The sequence below is a fragment of the Mytilus galloprovincialis genome, chromosome 12 (assembly GCF_965363235.1).
Source record: "Mytilus galloprovincialis chromosome 12, xbMytGall1.hap1.1, whole genome shotgun sequence".
Taxonomy (NCBI): domain Eukaryota; kingdom Metazoa; phylum Mollusca; class Bivalvia; order Mytilida; family Mytilidae; genus Mytilus; species Mytilus galloprovincialis.
The window spans coordinates 41,916,707-41,940,013 of NC_134849.1; the positions used below are offsets into that span (position 1 = coordinate 41,916,707).

The 23,307-nt window shown below is 32.4% G+C and overlaps 1 protein-coding gene across 1 annotated transcript; it reads right to left on the reverse strand.

Annotated features, from left to right (window-relative positions):
• Positions 1–236: 236 nt before the first annotated feature.
• LOC143053788 (alpha-amylase-like) lies at positions 237–10,683 on the reverse strand. The gene is made up of 8 exons (XM_076226572.1): positions 10,560–10,683; positions 8,983–9,119; positions 6,344–6,495; positions 4,980–5,620; positions 4,031–4,139; positions 2,491–2,581; positions 770–1,100; positions 237–372 (listed from the first exon to the last, which is right to left on the reverse strand). Exons 1-8 carry the CDS (start codon positions 10,600–10,602, stop codon positions 335–337), a joined length of 1,542 nt encoding a protein of 513 aa, XP_076082687.1. The 5' UTR covers positions 10,603–10,683; the 3' UTR covers positions 237–334.
• Between the last annotated feature and the right edge of the window lie 12,624 nt (positions 10,684–23,307).

Below are 23,307 nucleotides of genomic sequence, written 5' to 3' on the forward strand. Positions count from 1 at the left end.
CCTTAACATCGAATAACATTGAATAAATGTCATTTGTAAAAGGTCTTTCGATCAAAGTTCGAAAAAAAGCATATCGCCTTGGTCTTTATTTGACCGTTTTAACTTTTTTTTATTCGAGCTTCATTGATGAGCCTATTGTAGACGAGACGTACAAAATTTAAATTCTGGTATCTATGATGAGTTTATCTATAACATTCATATAAGGTTTCATAAAAATTGTCGAAGTACAATAACTGTTTGAGACTTTTACATTTATTTAAAGATACCGATTATTTAATGTCATATCTTTTTGGTAACAATTTATCAGTGTTATGATTAGAAATAAGTGATTGTTTTATGTTGTTACTTTTCTCTGACTTCCTTTCTTCGCACCTGAAAAAAAATTCCAATTTGAAAATTATTTAGAAATTTTGATTTTATTCAGCTGTGTCCTTGCCTATTAAAATGAATGTACTGCATACGAGGTATTATTTTATCTTTAAATAAATAGTGAAAGATTATGTTTATCTAAATTATGCAAAGGAATGAAATAGATCAATATGACTTGCTTACCATTTCCGGAACACTAGAGATCATTAGCGGTTTTTGGTAAGGTTTGTTTTGCCTTTAGTTTTTAGGTTGTTTTTGTCGTTTTGGGGGATTTTTTTACATGATGTTTTCAAATTGTCTTTTAATAGTTTGTTTAAAAATCCCATTGGTATCTTCCGTCCCTCTTTTCCTTTTTTCTTAACTTGATAGAAAAAATACTTATTTGTTTACAAATTCATACCTATATGTATTGCCACCATGGGATCATCTGAACTACTCCTGATATTGAAATGAGCGGTTCCATCTCCATTTACATGCACTTCTGTACCAGTGCATTTGCTACCATCATAACTTCCGGATATGACATCACAGTAAGTGCCTTGTGGGAGTCCAGTTTGTAAATTTCTATTCAAATCAGATGTTTCTACATTTATCGCAATGAATCCTTTATTTCCTCTGGAAAACGCTATTTGGTAGTTACCATTATCCCACCAATGTTGCATATTGGTTCCCATTACAACATTTCTGAATGCCACCATGTTATAGATTTCACGCCATCTATGCTCGCATACCTGAAAAATAATCGATGGTTGCATGGTTTGAGGTCAACTGTTTAATGACAACTGCGGCATTATTATTTAAATGACCACGTTTTTTTCAATCTTTTAAAGTTTTCTTTTAGTGTTGTATTTGTTGGCCAGTAAGTAACCACCAATTCATCCTCAATTGGGGCGCATTTCTTTATCTATAAATTAGTTGATTACAGATGTCTTTAAAAAAACATTTCAGAAGCGAGGAAAAAAACACAACAGTTTGTTTTCATTTATTAACGAGTTACAAAATAACCTGCTCCTGTACGTTTATGTAAAACAGCAATTTGTTTTTTATTAAAGTGAAAACATATCGTTTGCTAGTAGAAATAATGCCATGCCCTAATAAAAATGAATGAGCAGTCGGAATAGCAGTTTTAAAGCAAATTGTTTGTGTTTTAACCTAACTAGTTTTCGAACATTATGGCACAATGGGTACTTCTAGTTTATCATGTATTGCAAATATCCGATTCAAAGTGGAAACAAATATAAAAGAAAACATGTGTCCCAGGTATGAAAGCTTAACCCACAATGCACATACAGATTGTAATTTGTGCTCTTATGAATTCATTGGAGAGGATTTCTACAAAAACTAGTATACACGCCGATTTATCCTTATTAAATTATACACACGTCTTTTATAACACATTTGGATAATGCAAGTCAAGTCATCATTCGATTTGTATGATTATAAAAGCAATTCATCTGAATCATTTGTCCTGTACATACATCATGTACATTTTCCCTTTGTAGTTTGAAATTTGTTGACAAATAACCCCAATTTGCGTCAGTCTTCGATGTCAAAGTAGAACGGTATCGACAACTAGCAAATCAATAAAACGGACCATCATGAATGTGACCTACCGAATTAGACTATTTACCGGATTTGTAATCACATAAGCAACACGACGGGTGCCACATGTGGAGCAGGATCTGCTTACTCGTCCGGAGCACGTGAGATCACCCCTAGTTTTTGGTGGGGTTCGTGTTGTTTATTCTTTAGTTTTCTATGTTGTGTCGTGTTTACTATTTTGTTTTTCTGTTTGTCTTTTTCATTTTTAGCCATGGCGTTGTCAGTTTGTTTAAGATTTATGAGTTTGACTATCCTTTTGGTATCTTTCGTCCCTCTTTTTGTACTTGAAGCGCGATGTCACATTGTGTTTTCTTAGTGAGGTCCTCGCTGTAGCGTAATGAAGAGATGAATAACAGCAAGGGCTGTTACATCTTTTTTTTTTTTTTGTTAACTTTATTAGATATTTTGTCTCTTGAATATATACACCATTGCTCTTCTTATTTCAATTAGAAATCTGTTATTTCTTACGAGTTTGTAGCCATAGTTTTATTATCTTATTAAAATGTAAACATAACATACCCAACCATTGCCACAGCTTAAGTCTGATATCGATCCCCAGTTAACATTCTTTGTAGACATATCTCCGTTATGAGGAGGTCCTTCATCGGAACTATATAATATATTTGATCATTTTATTGTTTTTTCTCATTTGCCTAAGAATTTGTATTAAAACAATCAACCAAAATGCATGTAGTTGTACTTCAGATTGTAAAAAAAAAACAAAAGAAGCACAAACAAGCAACACTGTCAACATTTTTATGAGTGCATCTACGTTTTACCTCACATTATTTTTTTTTTAAATGAATTATTTACATGTTGAGAATATAAGTTTAGGCAACTGTGGTTTACCGAGCGTTTTCTACTATTTATGCACCATCTGCAAAAAAAACAAACTCATTTCAAATTTCCCAATCAGGAATAGGGCTAAAGTAGAGATATGAGGGCTATTCTAGATTCTAAAGACCTACGTCCGAAAAACTTGTCACTAGTGAGTTGAGACAATAACACATCGTATCGGTTAACCAATTCGTGATGGTGACCTGAACATTTATGAAGTGGCCGTTTCAGTCGTACTTCCTGTGTCATTGTGTTTGAAATTATGAAGTATGGGTATGCAAGACTCGATTATATATAACATGTAAAATCGCTCCATGTTGACGTAATCTATTAACCGTATTTTCTAAGAAAGTTGATAAATACTATTTTGTGGGATAGATAATGGTTAAATAAGTGATGAGTCTTATATTGCAAACATGTTTTTATGCGTGAGACAAAAATGAATAATCTGTGTTAGACTAGAATTTTTAGAAAACAACAAGAATGTGTTCATAGTAGACGCACTATCATTTTCTATGTTCAGTGGACCGTGAACTTTGGGTCAAAACTCTAATTTGGCATTACAATTAGGAAGATCATATAATAGGGAACATGTGTACGAAGTTTCAAGTTGATTTGGGCTCGGACTTCATCAACAAATACCTTGACCAAAAACTTTATCCAGAAGCGGGCACTATAATTTTCCATGTTCAGTGGACCATTAAATTCGGGTCAAAACTCTAATTTTGACGCACACACCGAAAAACATAATGCCCCTAGCCTATGTGGGGCATAAACAAATGGTTGATTTAAACTTACCAAAGATTTAGAAAATTATGTAACTGAAATAAGGACTACCTTCTCGATAGAATACTATACAAGAAAAATTACACATAATTGTTGTAACTTATATTTTCCGTTTAGTTATAAAGTTCTGAAAACAAGTTTATTTTTGACATAGTAAGTTTCTTTTTTTTTCTCAACACCAAAGCTCAAATGATATTTAGACATGTCCTGTGATTTTTCTATTATTTTTGGGGGGCGGGATAGAAGTCACTGACTTATAGTTTAACGTCCTTAATTTTATCAAATGCAATATTAATTAGAATGGATAGTCTAATCATCATCAATTTACTGAAACTGTGGTCAAGGCTAGCCTAGGGATTTAAGTACACAACCCTCCCCTTTTCATTTACTTATAGAGAATGAATAATGGAACGTAGACATGGAAAATAAAAATCACCTGCCAAAACTGAAACTGCTCATCACTCTTGTGAAACCATAAGGGTGTGCCAACATGAAGGCAGTTGCCATTTTATATCTTTTCGGGTCGCTGTGTGTCAGTACACCTCCTGAAAAAAAAAAACATATTACTGTTTATTAAATTTTAGGTAGTGCCATTACAAAAATTTCTCCACTGACCCCTATTTTTCTTTTCATAATTTTATTACATATAGTTTAAAAAGTCATATTTGAAAATGCTATGAAATCCTTGTTATTTTTTCATATTTTTTTTAAAGAAAAAGGATGCCTGTGTTAAATTTATGAACAGTCTAGAGAGTATAATTTCCCGCCAAATTATCAATGGCTTCCCTTCAATTTTTTTTTTTTTTTTTTGGCTTTTTTAGTTTCTTTATTTATATACTAATAATTTATAACAGTCTTTGAAAAAGCTTATTATTTCAAAAATATGGTCTGGATCAGACTAAGTCTTGTCAATAGGTCTGTAGCAGTCTTAAAACAACACATTTATGTCTGGTCTACCATAAACGAATTTAACTTGCCTGTTTGCTTAAAATTACATACGTTATATCGAATTTGAACAAATTGATTTTTTGAATTATCTTCAATATACGATACAATATATAAAAATAATATCTGAGAAGACGTGGTATAATTGCCATTGAATCCGACGACTATTCATACCAATCTAAAGACAACCATATGAACAATTACAAGTCACATTACTACTTTAACAATGAGCAAATCCCATATTGGAAACACATGTTTGACAAAAAGGACTTTACTAATACTTAAGAATGTTCACTACTCTATTTCAAACCAGGCCTGAAACACATTCATACAATATATGTTTCATCCAAATTCATGACATGTGCGAAATGATCATATAATTCAAATAATAGGCATTCAGTTCCTAACGAATAATAAATACACATTTTAGTTATACCAACCTCCTCCGCCATGTCCTCTCTGGTTGTCATGGTTGTCAATGAATACGACCACGTCAGTTGTTTTTGGCATACTCCATGCCTCTCCCCATGTCCGTAAATATTTTGCCGCATTTTGTCTTCTGAACACTTGCGCAAGTTTAATTCCAAAGATGAAATTCGTAACACGTGCAAATCCTGTGTATTCCGATGCGCTGATAGCTTCACCGCCCATATCAATTACCTCTTGGAAAACGAAAGGTCTCGGGGAACCAGGGAAATATTGTGAATTTAAACCATGAAGCTTTCCATATATAGCTTGTAGGTCACCGGGCCACATGTGTTTAGCAGCATCCACTCGGAAACCAGCAACACCTATGGAGATAAGGTGATTCATATATTCTGCGATCTTGCTTCGTACGAATTCTTTTCCTAGTTTTAAGTCTGTCAAGGACACCAGACGACAGTTTCGTACTTCATCTTTGTTTCCATAGTTATGGATATTCATATCTCCAGAATGGCATTCATTGTTTCCGTTGAAATCCCACGATGAAAAAGGAACGCCTGGGTAACTTAGGGCGCCACCATCCCAGTGGGATCCGCCTGTTCCTGTTCCCTGCCCACCAGCTCCTGTCATATGGTTTATTACAGCATCCACGTAAATCCTAGAAGATATTTAAATATATTGATTTCGTAATAGTTTGCTCATTAAGAATGCAATAAATATGATTGCATTTGATATTCCTCAACATAGAAGAAATAAACAACGCAAAATGCCAAAAAAATAGATGCATGCTACTCCCGCATATATATTAATTTCTTTAATAATTCGTATGGATAATATGGTGTATTGCCAGTCAAACAATCATTTTAACAAAATACTCCAGAGATCAACTAGCTTTTGATTACGACATAAAAGCTTGTAAATAGTGTAAGACCTGTAGCTAAAATAACATATACATCCATGTTATCAATTGGTCATTGATTCATAATTTATTTTTAAGGTTTTACACTATCGATGGAAGAAAGTCCGAAGTCAACATAGATCATATAGTTCCCAAACAATACCGTATGTTGACCTTTAAATCTGTTTGATGGTTTCTGTCTCATTCATAATAAAATACATGTGTAATTGGCCGTTTCATAATCTAATGCATCCTGGGTAATATTTTCAAAAGCGTACACCAAAGCGTTTTATTGGTTTAAAACGTTATAAACAATGGCAATTCAACCAATGACGTAACGTTATTTTCACTTTGGGGTACGAACAATGAAATTACCCATGATGCTTTAGATTCTGAAACGGCCAATTGCAAACGACAAGCTCTTTAGGCTTACTAATGCGTATGAATGAAAGAAGATTACAATTAACTTGATAATTTTCTCACCTCACATTAGCTTTATTACATCTTTGTACCATCTCAGTGAATTGAGCCTCGTTACCACTTCTTGTGACTAATTTATAACTGACAGGTTGATATCTTTCCCACCATGGTCGATTTGGTGATGTCACAACACGGTTCTCGTTTGGCGGAGAAACCTAAATACATCATAAAAATATAACAATACTCAAAGATAGATTGAATGGTTGATTAATTGATTAATATATTGATGATCAACGCAATTTTCACCACTACTGTGCTATTTTGTGGCGGTCAGTTTTTTTTTGTATAGGCGAAGGAAACCGGAGTGCCCGGAAAGAAACTCGACCATCGGTAGGAAAATTGATAATCCTAGTAAACTAAGATACGAGTCGTGCAAATTCGAACTCACAACTTCAGTGTTTACAGGCTAGTGACACAATACGTTGAGAGAAGATGTCGTAAAAATTAAAGTACTGATACATGTATAAAATTGAAATATGGTATCAACATCAAATGAGATACCAATTCAACAGAGACCACACAACTGAATGTAAGTCAGCTTAGGTTTTCGTACTGCATACAACAATGTGTCAAATACCGTACATTATTAGGTATACTAAACCCCGGCATAACAATGGCCCAATTTATGCTTGAAAAATAATCGACAACAAAATCTGAAAGACATTCACCAACGACATCAATGAATAAAAGACTCCTTACTTTGGCCTGGCTTCTGAAAAAGGTGGTTGTATATTAAACGTTTTCAATCCTGTCCTAACCGGGGAAAGTAGTGTAACAGCACAACATAAGAACAAACTAAAAATTATTTTAAATTCAAAGGGTTTGACACATCAGACCTAAACAAAGCAGATAAAACGTCAAAAAGAACAAAAGACACTACGAACTGGTGTAAAGAGAACAAGTAGTTGAAATAATTAATTCGAAAATTTTTATGTGCGCCATCACAAGTTGGTTGACCTTTATGGACTATTTGTTTCTCAGATTACGACGAATATGTTTCAATTGTCTAAACCACTATTCCGTCCTCTTTTTCACGAAATCAATGTGACTTAACGAATTCGGCTTAAAATCGGGTTTGTACTTCCATGAGCAACACGACGGGTGATAAATGAAGAGAAAGATCTGATTACAGTTCTGGATCACCCGAGATAACCCCCTGTATTTGGAGTCCCTTTTTGCTCAGTCGTTAGTTTTATATGTTGTTTTTTGTGTACTGTTGTTTGTCTTTTTTTTTTGTTTTTTTGTTATGACATTGTCATTTTTTTTTCGACTTTTAGTTTGTTACCCCGATTTTGTTTTTTGTCCATGGATTTATGAGTTTTGAACAGCGGTATACTACTGTTGCCTTTATTTATCAATTAGAATATCCCTCATGTATCTCTCGCCTCTTTTTTTAATGAAAGTTAGGTTAACATCAATTTATAAATAAATCATGTTTTCCTATATAACTCACCAATCGGTACATATCACATACTAGTTGATCATTTGTCAAATCTGCCTGATAACTTTATAATTCAATTTATTTAAGTGATGTAGCCCGTCATTCTTAATTCGATCGTAATGCAACGTTTACATTTATTTCTAATCATAACATTATAATTTAAAGATGAATTGAATTTGATAAAAATGGTAAACTTATGTACTAGATAGTGCTTATCTGAATGAACTTTAATGATATCAACACTAAAATTAGTTGCAAAAGGTTAGAAAGTATGTGTGAATTAATACACTGGATATTTCTTACAGACAGACTTATCTTTACATGATCACTGACAGAAACGGAAAAAAATGTGAATCTACCGACATATAGTGTCCTTTATTTTGTCACTATAATAAACATGAAATAAAATAGCTATCTTTTTGTATTAACTTTATTATTATGTTAATTAGTTATTAGTAAATCAATATTATTCAAATTATCATTATGGTTATTATTATTATTATTATTATTATTATTATTATTATTATTATTATTATTATTATTATTAGTAGTAGTAGTAGTAGTAGTAGTAGTAGTAGTAGTAGTAGTAGTAGTAGTAGTAGTAGTAGTAGTAGTAGTAGTAGTAGTAGTAGTAGTAATAGTTTTAGTAGTAGTAGTAGTAGTAGTACTAGTACTAGTACTAGTTGTAGCATTATTAGTATTATAATGATCATTATTATTATTATCAATTAGGAATTACACGAACTCAAAATTGACCGAAATTGAGTCAAATTCTTTTGTCATACCAATCCAGACTCAGTAGAAAATGTCAATACATAAACATAATTAATACAAACTAACAAACCAAATAAAACCACCCTTCAAAGCCGAATATGTTTGTAAATATATAGAGGATAATATAAAAAAAAAATCAATAAGAAACCAATCGCAAAAACAGGCAATAACACATATTGGTTTATTCACAAAAACAAAGTTTCGAAACATATCGTTTGTCTGATACGTACTGAAAATGTTGTTCGTTTAATCTTAGTTGTCTTTTTTTCTTAAATTAGCTATTATCAATTGCAACTGCTTTAAACTTAATATTTCTTTTAAAATGAATGTTCTTAAATTTAAGACTCCTAAAACATATCAAGATTTGTCTGCATTGATCTTTTGCTGTTTTTTTTTGTTTTAATTGCTTTGTACATTTTAACTGTACCTGTACGCCACAATAACCGTAAGGTCCAAGAAATCTCTCGCATTCTGCTGCAATATCCGACCATTTCCATTCAAACAGATAAACAATGGTGTGCCTTCCAGGAGCACAGTTAGGATTACTCCATGTTCCAGCAAACACTGGTTAAGATAAATCATTTGTTAAGGTGGTACCCAACACCTTCACTAAAATTAATTTGGCTCGTTTAATTTTTCCAAACCACTGAAACTGTATTTCAAACTGAAACTGGTTTCATCCGTTAATTGATATTAAAAAAAATTGCCAACAAACCCCTACTTTTCTTTTCATATTTTTTTACATGTTGCTTAAGGATGTTCGCTACTCTGTTAAAAAATAACAAGCTTTTTAAAAAACTATTATAAATTAATAGTATATAAATAAAGAAACTAAAAAAGTAGAAAAAAAATGGAGGGTCCGTGTGCTCGTTTTCGAGATATAAGCCATTGGAAATTTGGCGGGAAATTATTCTCTCTAGATCTTTCATATATGTAACATTGGCACCTTATTTGTTTTAAACACTATGAAAAAATAACAAGAATTTTGTAAAATTTTGAAATATGGCTTTTTTTAACTTTATGTAATACAATTATAAAAAGAAAAGTAGGGGTTAGTGGGCAATTTTTTTTTATTGACAATACATGGATAAAACCAGAGGATTCTGAAAATCTGGCAAAAAGTCAAAAAGTGGAAGAGCAAACATTCTTAAAAGCCCATAATTGAAAATCTTATAAAATCTCTGTTATTTTTTTTATTTTTTTAAAGAAAAAAGGTGCCAATGTTAATTGTAAGAAAAATCGAGAGAAATTTTTCCCGCCAAATTTTCGATGTCTTATATCTCAGAAACAAGCACACAAACCCTTAATTTTTTTTGGTTTTTTTTACATGATTTATGTATATACTTTCAATTTATAACAGTCTTTCAAATAGGCTTGTTATTTTAAAACAGAGTAGCGAACATCCTTAATAGTTTCACATATTTTTTTTCATTCCGGGAGCTTTTATAGCTTACTATGTGGAATGTGATTTGCTCATTGTTGTATTCCATAATATGTTCTATAAAAGATGTAATAAGTGCAGCATGCCACATCTTCTTAATTTTACATTGTGTTTAACAGAAAGTGGTAGGAAAATAATTAAAATTATATATTGCTTACGCTCTGCATAGAGATATTGACATGTGTAAGTTCTTCCTTTGTTAAAACGAGCATCGAGCATGACTTAAAATAAATATCTTGTGAACTGATATTTGATGATGACAACATATGTTTTTCAAACCGACATGAATGACCTGTACTTTCAATTTGAGTTTAATTATAGACGACGTAAACACGTAAAAGTAATTAGATCATGTCAATCTTCTGTTAATTGTTACATGGTGAAACATCACACAACTAAATTATATATTCATTGGTACACTGTAACTGGCTAATTTGACAATTGAAAAGGCGCACTTTTGCCAATAACTTAAATTTGACCGAATAGTTACTGCTTGATTTCTAACTAGTTATTTGTGGATGCATCATTTTGGTTCAATGAAAAACCCTAAATATATGTATTACCTGAGGAACAAATACTAAGTAAAGATATCCAGGTAGCTAACATGGCGTTCAAAAGACCTGAAATTCCGGATATTGTAAATTTCTTATCAGACCTTTGTCTGATATGCAGTCGATCGATTACGAATTTGGGACGAAGTCAAAGGGCTTTCATGTTAACAAATTTAAAATTATAGGTTATAAGTTAGGTCGAAACATAGTTCTGCTCGTTCTAGTTTTTAATAATAATGATAAAGATCATCAGCTGATCTTCTAAAATTTTCATATTTTGAACTTTCAATGCTTTGCATGTGCCTTATCGTTTTAAACAAAACCAATTAACATGCACTCAATTTTAGAAGCTAACATACATCTTCACATGCTATATGCGAGAGGGAAAATCTTAGTGAAATGCTATCATAAAATTCATCCTGACTTGATACGAACCACTTTTTAAATAAGTTATTTTAATTAAATGAAATTGAGAAAGGAAATGGGGAATGTGTCAAAGCGACAACATCCCGACCATAGAGCAGACAACAGCCGAAGGCCACCAATGGCGAGAATTCCCGCATCCGTAGGTGTCCTTCAACTGGCCCCTAAAAATATGTATACTAGTACAAAAAGTGATAATGGACGTCATACTAAACTCCGAATTATACACAGGAATTAAAATTAAAAATCATACAAGACTAACAAAGGCCAGATGCTCCTGACATGGGACAGGCGCAAAATTGCGGAGGGGTTAAACATGTTTATGATATCTCAACCCTCACCCTATACCTCAAGCCAATGTAGAAAAGTAAACGCATAACAATACGCACATTAAAATTCAGTTCAAGAGAAGTCCTAGTCCGATGTCAAAAGATGTGACAAAAGAAAATAAAAGAATGACAATAATACATAAATAACAAATACTAGCAGTTAACTGACATGCCAGCTCCAGACTTTAATGAAACTGATTGAAAGATTATGATTTTATCATATGAAAATCAGACACAATCCTTCCCGTTAGGGAATTAGTATCATACCATCATAACATATATTTGAAGAACATAACCCGTGTCATGCCAATAAATGTTTTTTTTTTAATAAATGTGTTTAGTTCCGATGCAAAGACCCTATAACTGAATTAATATTAAAGCCAAATTATGCAATCTTTAATGACCTGACAACAGTATCGTAACTCTATCCCTTTTTAATAAGTCTGTTTAAAGGTTTTGTAAGCTTCTGAGGTGAATACTGACATTTTTGTGCTTTGTAAAGAGTATTACCATAAAAGATTGGATGTGAAATACCTGAACGTATAAGATGTCTGAATGTTGAGTTATATTTACGAATTATTTCCTTATACCGGTGATACAATTTAGTAAATGTTTTTACCAGTTTGTGATATCGAAAACCCTGGTATAATAATTTTTCAGTAATACATAAGTTTCTCTCGCTAAAATCTAATACGTTGTTACATACATGAGCGAATCGTACAAGTTGAGATATATAAACACCATAGGATGGTGACAAGGGAACGTCACCATCTAAAAATGGATAATTAACGATAGGAAATGAAAAATCATTTCCTTTATCATAATTTTTTTGTATCAAGCTTCTCTTTAATGATATAGATATCAAGATCGAGGAAAGGGCAGTGGTTCTTGCAAACCTCTCAAAGTGATTAAGCGATAATTTTTTTCATAAAACAAAAAGGATGAATGCTTCGGATATATCAGTTTCAAATATTGGCCTGAAAGATTGTGGAAACGCATATAATTTTTTTAAATCTAACATTACCTAATGTATGTTAATTTTGGAAAAGTTTTGTCACTTTTTCGGAAAATTCCGCCGTCTTTAATGAAAATATCACTTGTGAAGTATGGCAATATTACTATTTAATCATGTTAAGAAGCCTGTCTGTCAGAAATATTCAGTGTATAAATTCACACAGACTGTCTAACCTTTTGGAACTAATTGTATTATTGATACAAATAATGTTCATTTAGATAAGCAGATAAGCACTTTTAAAATATTTAAACGTACGTTTACTGTAAACCAACTTATTTTCGCGGATACTTTATTTCGCGTTTAGCCCTTTCGAGACCACTTCGCGACGATTTAATTTCGCGATTTTCTTGTTAATTTGATGTAGGTAAATAAGGAAAGATCCACGTTATACATATTCGCGATGATTTAAATTCGCGTGATGTTTCTACTCGCGAATGTCGCGAAAATAAATCGCTCGCGAAAATTAGTTGGTTTACAGTAAACGGAATAGGACTTACGTAGATATGTTAGCCTCAAATCTATGCCCGGTCTCAAATGTCCCTCACTCAAATATGTGTCCTTTTTATATTGTATCATATACGTCCAAAATTTATGTCCTTTTTCTTTTCAAATCTGTGTCCTTTTGAACAAATATTTTGACGTGAGAATCAACAAGACGACATTGCGTGAAGGTCATTACGGCGAAGCAGGACACGATCGAAGATGAGGGAAACATTATATCAAGCAATAATAAAATCGGTATGGATTGATAATTGTGTTTTTAGCCTATACTTTAAGGTATGGGTTTACATTATTGATAAAGGCCGTACGGTTGGTGACCATAAGGTCCTTATATTCATCTTCTTTATATATAGTATCTGGTAAATGTGTTTTGATGTTTGTTGTTTGTTTTTTGCATTGGCAGTGTTAGATTGTTTTCGACTAATGCGTTTGAATGTCAATTTGGTATCTCTAGCCTCTCTTACACTGCCATTCATTAACCATTAAATCCTGATTGATTAAGGTGGTACCTAACACTACAGGGAGATTAAGGGAATACTAAGCTTCTCAATGATCAAAACTAGTCTTTGTCAAACTGCTATGTAACCAGTGTAATTTTTCTGATAAAATGGTTGGTTTAAATTATTTGAAATTTTTATATTTTTGTCAAAGGGTCAAAGTAAATACTTTGTCAAAATTTTATGAAAATTAAACGAGCCAAAATAATTTAGTGAAGGTGTTGGGTACCACCTTAACTACGAGTACCCAAACTACTAATGCATTGATATCCTTGAATAGCGGTTTTGATTTTTTTTCTTTGAACTCCAGGAAAAAACCCGATGATTTCAATTGATGTATGGCTGCCGTGGCAATGCTTGATGTCGCAGGTCATATTAACGCTTAAAGTTGTGAGTGTATTGGTTGTAACAAAGTGAACACCTCTTAGTAGATAAAAGTTGTTGGGCACGTTTCAGCGGAAATTATTAATGAGCACTTTTTGAGGAAAGTGAAATTAGACACGTTTGTGCAATTTGTTATTTTAAGGACACGTAGGGATGGACACAAGGAAAAGTGATGCATACATGGAAACGGACGTTTGGGAATATATGCCGATGAATTAGTCTATTTGTTACTTTATATTCAAACAACCAATTTTGCAATTGAAAATCTATGCTTTACTTGTTTTCAAGGAAACCCATCTTTCAAAGTCAAAACCTAATTTTGGTTCTACATCTTATAAATCATACTATAAGCAGACAGAGTAAATAAAATAAATATATCAACACCCAGTGTAGCTAACTTTTATGAATTTCGTCTATCTTATATAGGTAATTAATTCCTTGGCGTGTTGTATATCTATTGTTCGTTCTTATCGAGGCTGCAACATAAAAAAATATTCAATTACCATTTATATGGTATGATAGCTAATGAGTTTAAGATGCTGCGTACGTGATGAACATGAATACCAGCATACAAAGGTATAAAGGTTTCATTATCTCTCTGTTCACAAATTTCCGTTCATTATTGATATCGCTTGCTTGAAAATAAGTTTTAAATGAGGATGTAATGGGAGATTTTGGATAGTATACGTCAATAAAATGAAAAAAATAATTGGCCTTGGGTTTGGACATATGTCTTTTTTTAAGACCGTTTGTTAATCTCATATGTTTTGTTTTCAGATTTTAGCGTGCCGTTTCTGTCACAATGGCAAGATTATGGTATTCCCTTTATGGAAAATAAATATATATCTGTGTGGAAATGTTTGTGTCTGTGTGTGTTAGTTAAAATGTAAACATACAACAGCCGTATCTCGAGTGAGCAGATGTAAAAAACCAGTCATTTGCATTGCATGTTGTATATGGTCATTTGTCTCAACTCGGCCGATTCCATACCATAGAAGGAGAGTAGCGGATTCTACCGAGGATTGCCGAATGATACGGTTGGTGACGCTCGTAGAATAATAATTCCTTATTCGACCAGAGCACAAGAAATCATCTCCGTATTCAGAGCTAGAATCATATCGTTTAGTACTCATGTTTTTTTCTGCCCATGTTTTGGTTCCATTCTTTGCCCTATCAACATTTTCGTTTTAGCCATTATGTCGTCTGTAATTCAATTAAGTAATTTAGATTGCACAGTTCTTATCTTCCTATTCCCCCCCCTAAATAGTCACTTTATTGGTAGAGCAATAGAAATATCATTCCGAACTCAAATTTAGGGGGGAAAATGTTGGTGCGATTGGAATTATTTTCTTTGAAACCACTAAGAAAATGTATTAGATAAATCAAAACGAAAACAATTCTTTTTTATAATAATATTTTAGGACACAAATAATTTTTATGAAAATAAAGACAAAATCACCGTAGCAACATGCTTGGATTTAGGATTCCTATCAACGTATGAAAAACGTGTGATAACTCCAAAACATTTTATTATTACAAAATATAAAATTATGTTATTTATTAAGTGGTAAAATACTGTCAATACACATTTGATTTACACGAATATATGAAGCAAAAGAAACATAACATTTCCAAACATAGGCATTTTCAATTAAAGATTTATAGATTATATTGTTAATGTCCATTTTAACATTAATTTAATCATTTTCAATGAATTCATGAACATGATATTAGACATTATAAAGAAATAAGAAAAAGCAATAATGCCTTCAGGAACCTCAATTGAAACGCTTTGCTTACGTAAATGCTTCAAAGTAACAGGATACTTTTAAAAGGAATTAATTGGATGTTATTTTTGAAATGCATCCTGATGAACATTCTTCCAAGAGCATGTGTCAGAATTAAATGTTATTTTGCAACGTAGATGAGGAATCGTTGTCTGGAACGCGATAAATTATGGTTCGTCTTTACAAAACCAACAGTGAATTTTATACTTAACAATAGATATAATATCTGTATCATTGGTAGTCTAAGAATGAAGAGCGAGCTATTTTCAATACTCCGAACACAAAGGGAACAAATTAAATAGATACTAGTACATGTAGTTTATTAAATATCAAAACAGTTAATTTGAAATTCATATTTGAATATTCAGATCTCAGTGATTTAACGACTGGAATATCTGTACAGTTACCATACAAGCAATTTTCAATAAATATTGCAGACTTCATAATCGCATGAAACAAAAGTTAACTGTTATAAAATAGAAAACAGCCATGGTTTACAGTACGATTCCCTATATGCATGTTGCATACGTCGTACTTGCGTTATCGTCTTGTTCAACTAACGGACTGCTTGTTTGGATTATATTTCGGAAACGGCGTCTTCGCACGAATAGTAACATTATCATTGCCAGTCTATCAATCAGCGATTTCTTATTAGGAGCGACAATAGCACCTGTAGAAGTAGCCCACACTCTACAGACAACCTTTACTATTGTTGGGTATGGTTGCTTAGCACATCAGGTCATGATGATATACATACCACTTGTATCCATACTTCATTTGCTGGTTGTTGCATTGGAACGATTTGTGAAAATTGTGTACTCGCTTCGTTATGTTAATATTATAACAAAAAATAGAGTTGCCGTATTGATTGTCCTTGCTTGGACTTTTCCACTTTGTGTGTCTGTAGTACCCTTTACAAGTTCGGACTTGTTTTCTACCGGAAACGCTTCCGACCAATCATGCTCTACGCTTGATCTACTTTCCTGTCCTTATATTGCATTTGTTTTCACAGTAATTGGCACTACTTGTATACTAATGACTGTCTTATATGGAATAATATTAAAAATAGCTTGTCGTCATGCCATGGAAATTCGGTGTATAAATGTTCAAACCTGTAAACAGAAAAGCACTAACAACAAACGAGAGTTGAAAATTGTCGGTGTATTAATAGTAACTGTCGGGTATTTCATAATATCATGGACACCTTTCACTGTTGCTGTTTTTGAACAATGTATTTCTTCCAGATATCCGTCATACTGGTATCCTGTTGTGTTTCTTGCTTATTTCAATTCTACAGTTAATCCGATGATTTACGGGATAGGAAATAGGGATCTGAGAATGTCATTAATGGAGTTATGTTTTGGTAGGAAGCATGATGCACAAATTCCTAGTAACTTGACAAAAGTTACAACAATTGCAAAATACGAGGACTCCATTGGAGATACAGCTTTTTAAATTTGTAATAATTTAGGAAATATTACAAGGTGTATGTAATAATGTATTATGATAAGATTGAGTTTACGTAGGATCCGTATTGTTTTATTGCTGTGTTTAAGCTCTAACCCGGAACATGTGAAACGAAAATGTTGGGATTATATGTTAACAGAACAAACTATATTATCATAAGCAACATTTGTTACATGAGTTTTTTTTTAAATGCATTACATTATTGAAAAAATTTGACCATTATTATACTGATTTTAATACACAATTCTGTCAGTACGTGTACATGCACTATTAAGCTGTGGAATATTGATTTCATAGAAATAGTAGATCATAAACTTAGATTTAAATACTATATTGTTCACTCAGTGGCATGAAGCTATAATGGACAACTCAAAAGAATAAAACACCTTTCTGGCGGATTAATATTGAATCATTATGGTAGATAACTCATAGGACTGTACTTGAATTAGTTAGTCTTGACTGTGGACAGGAGGAACAGAATGTGACTGTTTTGGGAGCACTGAACACCCACCTAGCCGGATAAAGTGGTGCAATAACATAACGCACATAAGAATAAATCAGGTTGAAAGTTCTTGTCTCATCTTATAACGTAGGTACTGAGCACATACATAACTAACCATGCTAAGTACACATACAGTGTACTGAAGTAATCTCCTTGTAATGTGTTGATATTAAATGCATTATTTTCATTTCAACAAGATAAAAAGTCAAAAACGAAGCAGTCGTACAATTGCAGAGATGGCCCGAAAAGTCACATAAAGGATAATAGAAAAAACCTTCAGTGATATTTATAAAACACATTTAAATTGTATAAACTGTAAATTTGCTCGGGTCCTGAATATGCACAAATTATTTGTCGCCAGACTTAAATCAAAACGTCACCAGTAATACAACCCTACTCGTAAAAAATTACCAATGTATAAAATAGTTAATAACATATTGGTAGTGAAAATGCAATGGAGCATAGATTACCTTTTAAATAGAAAACATTTATATTGTTTGTGTAAAATTGATTAAAAAACATTTTACCATGTTGAATTACCCTTTCATAGCACCCTTGATCCGCCATGATTGTGATGATATTATATTGTCATATCACAATCATGACAATGCAATGTATATCCTACCAAGAAGTGATCTGTATCATAAACACTGAATTTGTTTAGGGGCCGACCATTTGATTCGGGGGCGGGTGAGGGGGGTAGTTTTTGGGTCACTTTTTGAAGAAAAGCAAAAAATAAAAACTCTGGCCCTGGTCTAAATACAAAAATAAATAATATGGTCGCTTTTAAGTGGAAATAAATATTCTGACTTCATTAAATTTGCCATCCTCCCCCTTTAAATGGTAGTCCCCTATATGACATTCCAGGCTACTTTCAAGTCATACATGTAACGAATCACGTTCATAAATCATAAGTAAAAGTGGACATATTGGTTATTTACAAATTAAGGAGATGATAGTCAATTATGAAAAGGACACATTTCGGTTGTCTTACACATTGCAGCTAGGCATTATTGGGCGTAGAGTAATGACATATGAACACGTTTTGGGGGTTGGACACAGTTTAGGGAATGGCCATGTTTATGTTTATTTATTAATGAAATGCACATTTATACCCCGAGGGGTTGAAGGCATATAAAACAATACAATACAAATATATACACAATGCAAAATTCATAAAATATTAAACATCATATATAGTGGTAGTAAAACAAGTAATAATATGTATGCTGGTGTTGTGTCCATTCTCTATGAACGGAACTGTAAGCCGTAAGTACTACATATTTGTTTGCCGATAATGCGATCCTCATAGTACTTACCAATTTTAAGTAATGATTGACTGCCATATCGATCCTTGACTTGTTACTAACACTATTCAATCAAGTATACGGGTTTCGCATCGTTTTAAACATGTTAAAAGTCCATTTTCTCATTTCCGACATTGTTTCTAATTTGAGATTATTGTGGCAAAGGGACACGCCACCAAGGTAAGATCTACTGTATCCTTTTCTGTATACACCCATAATGTATTCGAATGACTAAACTGACACTCATTCGTTTGTATTAATACATTTATACACTTTTTTCCAATCATAACAACTTTTTATACATGTACCATTCGACTAAGCAAAACGAGACAGAACGAATTTGGTTGCACCATAGAGAATGATAGAATGAACGACCTTTTTAAGCCTTTAAATAGATGGCATTTGCAAGTTTGCATAAATGATAATCAACAATCAACACTGAAGAATCGTAAACCATCGCTGACAATCATGCCACGACTTTAATATATACAAACTCTACAAAATAAATTGTAGAAACAGTTTGAGAATACTAACTAGCAACCATACTTGAAATCAATTGAAGCAGAAGTCGTTATATAAATATAATAAGACGTGGTATAATTGCCTATGAAATAAAACCTCAACAGAGACCACATGATGTAGAAATTAAGCAATTATTGGTCACCGTATGGCCTTCAACAATAAGCAAAATACATACTGCAAAGATAGCTATAAAAGGTCACGAAATGACAAATGTAAAATAATCAAACTCAAAATCATTGAAAATAAACTGACAACGCCATGGCTAAAAATAAAAAGACAAACAGACAAATAATAGTACAGAAGACACAACACATAAAAACTAAAGACTAAGCAACACGAACCCCACCAAAAACTTGGGATGATCTCAGGTCCTTCGGAAGGGTAAGCTTTTTGAATTGGGTATTTTTCTTCACATGGATCTAATTGAAACAATGCAAGCATGCAAAGTCAATACAAGGTGTTTACTTTAGTCGCTACCTTCTTAGTTTGTAAGCTTTTTGAATTGGGTATTTTTCTTCACATGGATACCAGCCAATTATACTTAAAATATTGTTATTAGAATACCTTCTTTGTTGTTGCTGATTTCGACTTAGTAGAGTGCAAATATGCTGGTAAACATAGATTAGTTTCAATTTGAATAGACATGTCTGTAGTACTTTCAACAATGGCTTACATGTGTATGTGGTCAATATTAAATGTTTCTGTTTACCTAAAAATTAGGTCTTTCCACTATTCTGTTGAGAGACCGATTGTATTCGTTCTGATAATAATTTTTTTTTTTTTTTTCTTGCACCAAAGTTTATTCTTGCGTTAAAGTTTTATTTCTCCATATCTCGCTTCGATTTTCTTGAATTGTATCCTACAGTTTATGCGTTTTTCCGACGTAGTCGGTATAGTTTCGGTTTGTGACCTTTGAACTTAAGGACGCTTAACTATGGCAACAGAATACGCATGCTATAAAATCCTTTCTGTGATTGGACAAAATGCTGTCATGGTGGGTGATTTGGTTGTGTTTGAAAAAAACGTAATTATATCGTGATGGAAATCAAGTGAAAAACTATAAATATTTGAACTAGATCTTACAAAGTTTTATATTTTTATTAAAATAATTGTTTCTCAAATAGCTCTTCGCATCCGTGACAGCTGTTTATTCGGGACAATTATATAATTTTTAAGGTAAACTTTGTTGTACGAACGTAAATGACTTTTAGAACGCACCTACGCATGTGAGATTTCCGCGGGGTTTTGGTGAATGTTAACAGAAAGATACGAGGACCGAGAATACTGAACACAAACAGAGAAAACGTTATTTAAATGGTATCTTTGTGCTTCTGAAGGTAATCGAAATGATAGTTTTAGTGAAATATTATTGGAGTTATCTACCTTTACCATATAATTTTTTTAATTTTTAAATTCTTTGAATTTGAGGTCCTTGGGTCCCAACTTAGAAAATGAGGTCAAGGTCAAAGTCAAGATCATATTCCCAATTTTGGACTTTTGCTTGCTTTTGCAGTTTCTCTGTCACTTTTAAAGGTATATATAAAAGAACTTGTGCAAAATGTTTGCTTTATTGTGATGAAGGTAGAAAACATTTAGTCTAAAACAATCTAATGACATCTAAAAGGAGCCATTGCCCCTGAAATCGTTTAATATAAGGTTAACTGATTATAACTTCTACTTTGTTCATTATAAATCCATTGAGTCTTTTACAAAATGTTGGGTGACATATGACCTTGAAAAAAAATCAACTGAAAGTGACCCTTGAGTAAACTGGAAGCAGCAATTTTTGCCCTTTTTTCATGGAAAAGTATATAGAAACCATACATTTTGAAAAAGGCATATATAAGCTTATCATTAGAGACCGTATGTGACCACCAATTAACCGCTAGTTGCTAATTTTCTCCCTCATTATAAGCAAAAGTAAACAGAAACCATATATTTTTGGAATCAGTGTATACAAAGCTGTCATATGATACCGGAAGTGACATTTTCTAATTTTTAATAGTAACTTTAAGTAAACCGGAAGTAGCTTCTTATCGATAACATCGAAAATTGATATGGAACGACCTTCATTTGTTCTCTGAACAATTGGTTTTTAATTTCTATTTTCTTTCGATCGAAGTACACAGAAATATTTCCCTGAGGTAAATTGTAAAATAATTCGTAATGTAATTGATCTGTCTGTCTCAATTTTTTTTTAATTATGCATAAATAACATTTGTTTAACTATTAACAAAACACAGGAACCTTTTTGCATGAATAAAAGAAATGTAAAAGAAGGGTATTCGTCATATGGGAATGGTCACCTTTAAACCGAAAAAAAACTAGAACAATCGATTTCCTGCATTCTTTCACATTTGGAATTCAAACTAATACACCATTGTCATAGTTTTTCCGTCTTAGGGATAAAACTCGTCTATGCTTGTTCTCTCCCTTACAACATACGAGTATCTTGGTTACCATTTTTGTCTATAATATCTGCCAAATCAAAACAGATGAAAGGCAGGGGAATATTCTAACGTCTCCTATGCCAGCGGATTCAATTTGTCTGTACGGGATGTAAAAATACACAACCACGTTCGGTCGGAATTTGCATGTTCAGTGCAATGCATTTTGTAGGCATAGAACCATGTTCTGTATACATTAAAGAAACCTTGCATTATAAATTTCACAGGTACCTAACTGATGTTTTGCCAAGCAAAAGTTTAACCCCTAAAAAATTTATATTTATTTTCAAGTGGCAGCCTTTATGTCGTGCATTGCTGCAAAACCTACCTCATGCATTTATTATCTATTTGTGCATGGAACATTTTCCACTGAGCATCAAAAGATCTAGAGCAACAATCATTCATCCGTCAAAAGATGTAGAATTGAAATCATTTAGGCGATAATATCTTTAACATCAGAAAATCCCTCATTATTAACATATTCTAACTATAACAATGTGCGTGATGAACTCATTATACTTTTATACCCATTAAATAATTTCCTTTCTTATTCAAACCGTCTTTGAAAATTTACTTTTCAATGCTTTTAAAGACACACAATTCAATTGATGATCTTAATATATATAAATTACCTAAACGTTAAGCTTTGCAACGGAAAATGTCTTGAAACCAAAACCTATCAAGCAGAACCTTTATATTCAGGATCTGATTGACGAAAATAACTATTTGAGTGATTAGCCAATGCGTTTAATGGTTTGTTATGTTCATCTTCAAAGACATCGCAATTATCTTGCAGAAAATCAAAATATAGTTTTCAAACAAAGTAGTAATAACAAATCAAAACAAATCAGCAAGTTTGTGTTTTAAATTATAACTTAGAATTCATTATAATAAATATACTGTTTATTCATTAGTAGGACTAGTGAACAAATAATTTAAACATACTTAATGTAAGCAAACTTGAACATTTTCATCACTAATAATTTAAGGTTTATTTACAAATTGCAGACATCGGCTAAATAGTCCAGTAAACAGTGTCAGAATTTTCAAAACTATTCTTCAGAACTACTACACGGCCATATCAAGAAAATGTGTGTTCTTTAAAAATCAATTTGGTCATCAAAAGAAAATATGGTGCAGTTTTTCAGAAATCAAGATCAAAGCCACTAACCATTCTCAAGAAGAAAAAAAGCATATTTAAATCTGATTTAGATACTCTCACGCAGTAGAATGATTGCAAACTTGTATCTGTTATCATCCTTATTCAATTTTTCATCAAAAAAGGGGAAAACCATCATCAAATGACTTTCCCGATGAAAACATACGTGATTTAAAAAAAGGGTGGGTGGGAGTGATTTCATTTTAAAAAGATATATTTTTATCAAATAATATATACAACGGCCTTCAAAACTATACAAAATGTATAGACAAATATGTAAAAATGTGCATTTGTTAATATACCTATCTATTATATCTCAATAAAAGTGGAACATTTGAGTTTTAGGCATATAGGTTGAATTCGGTACATGCCAAACTCGCAAGAACTATTTTCAAAACAGACGTATATTTGAGTTAAACA

Excerpts from the sequence above, each read along its gene's own strand:
- LOC143053788 (XM_076226572.1), bottom strand. The coding sequence starts at position 10,602 with ATGTTAGCTACCTGGATATCTTTACTTAGTATTTGTTCCTCAG. Across the intron at positions 6,496-8,982 it reads ACGGTTATTGTGGCGTACAG|GTTTCTCCGCCAAACGAGAA; the intron begins GTACAGTTAAAA and ends TGATGTATTTAG. Across the intron at positions 1,101-2,490 it reads TAAGCTGTGGCAATGGTTGG|GTATGCGAGCATAGATGGCG; the intron begins GTATGTTATGTT and ends ATTATTTTTCAG.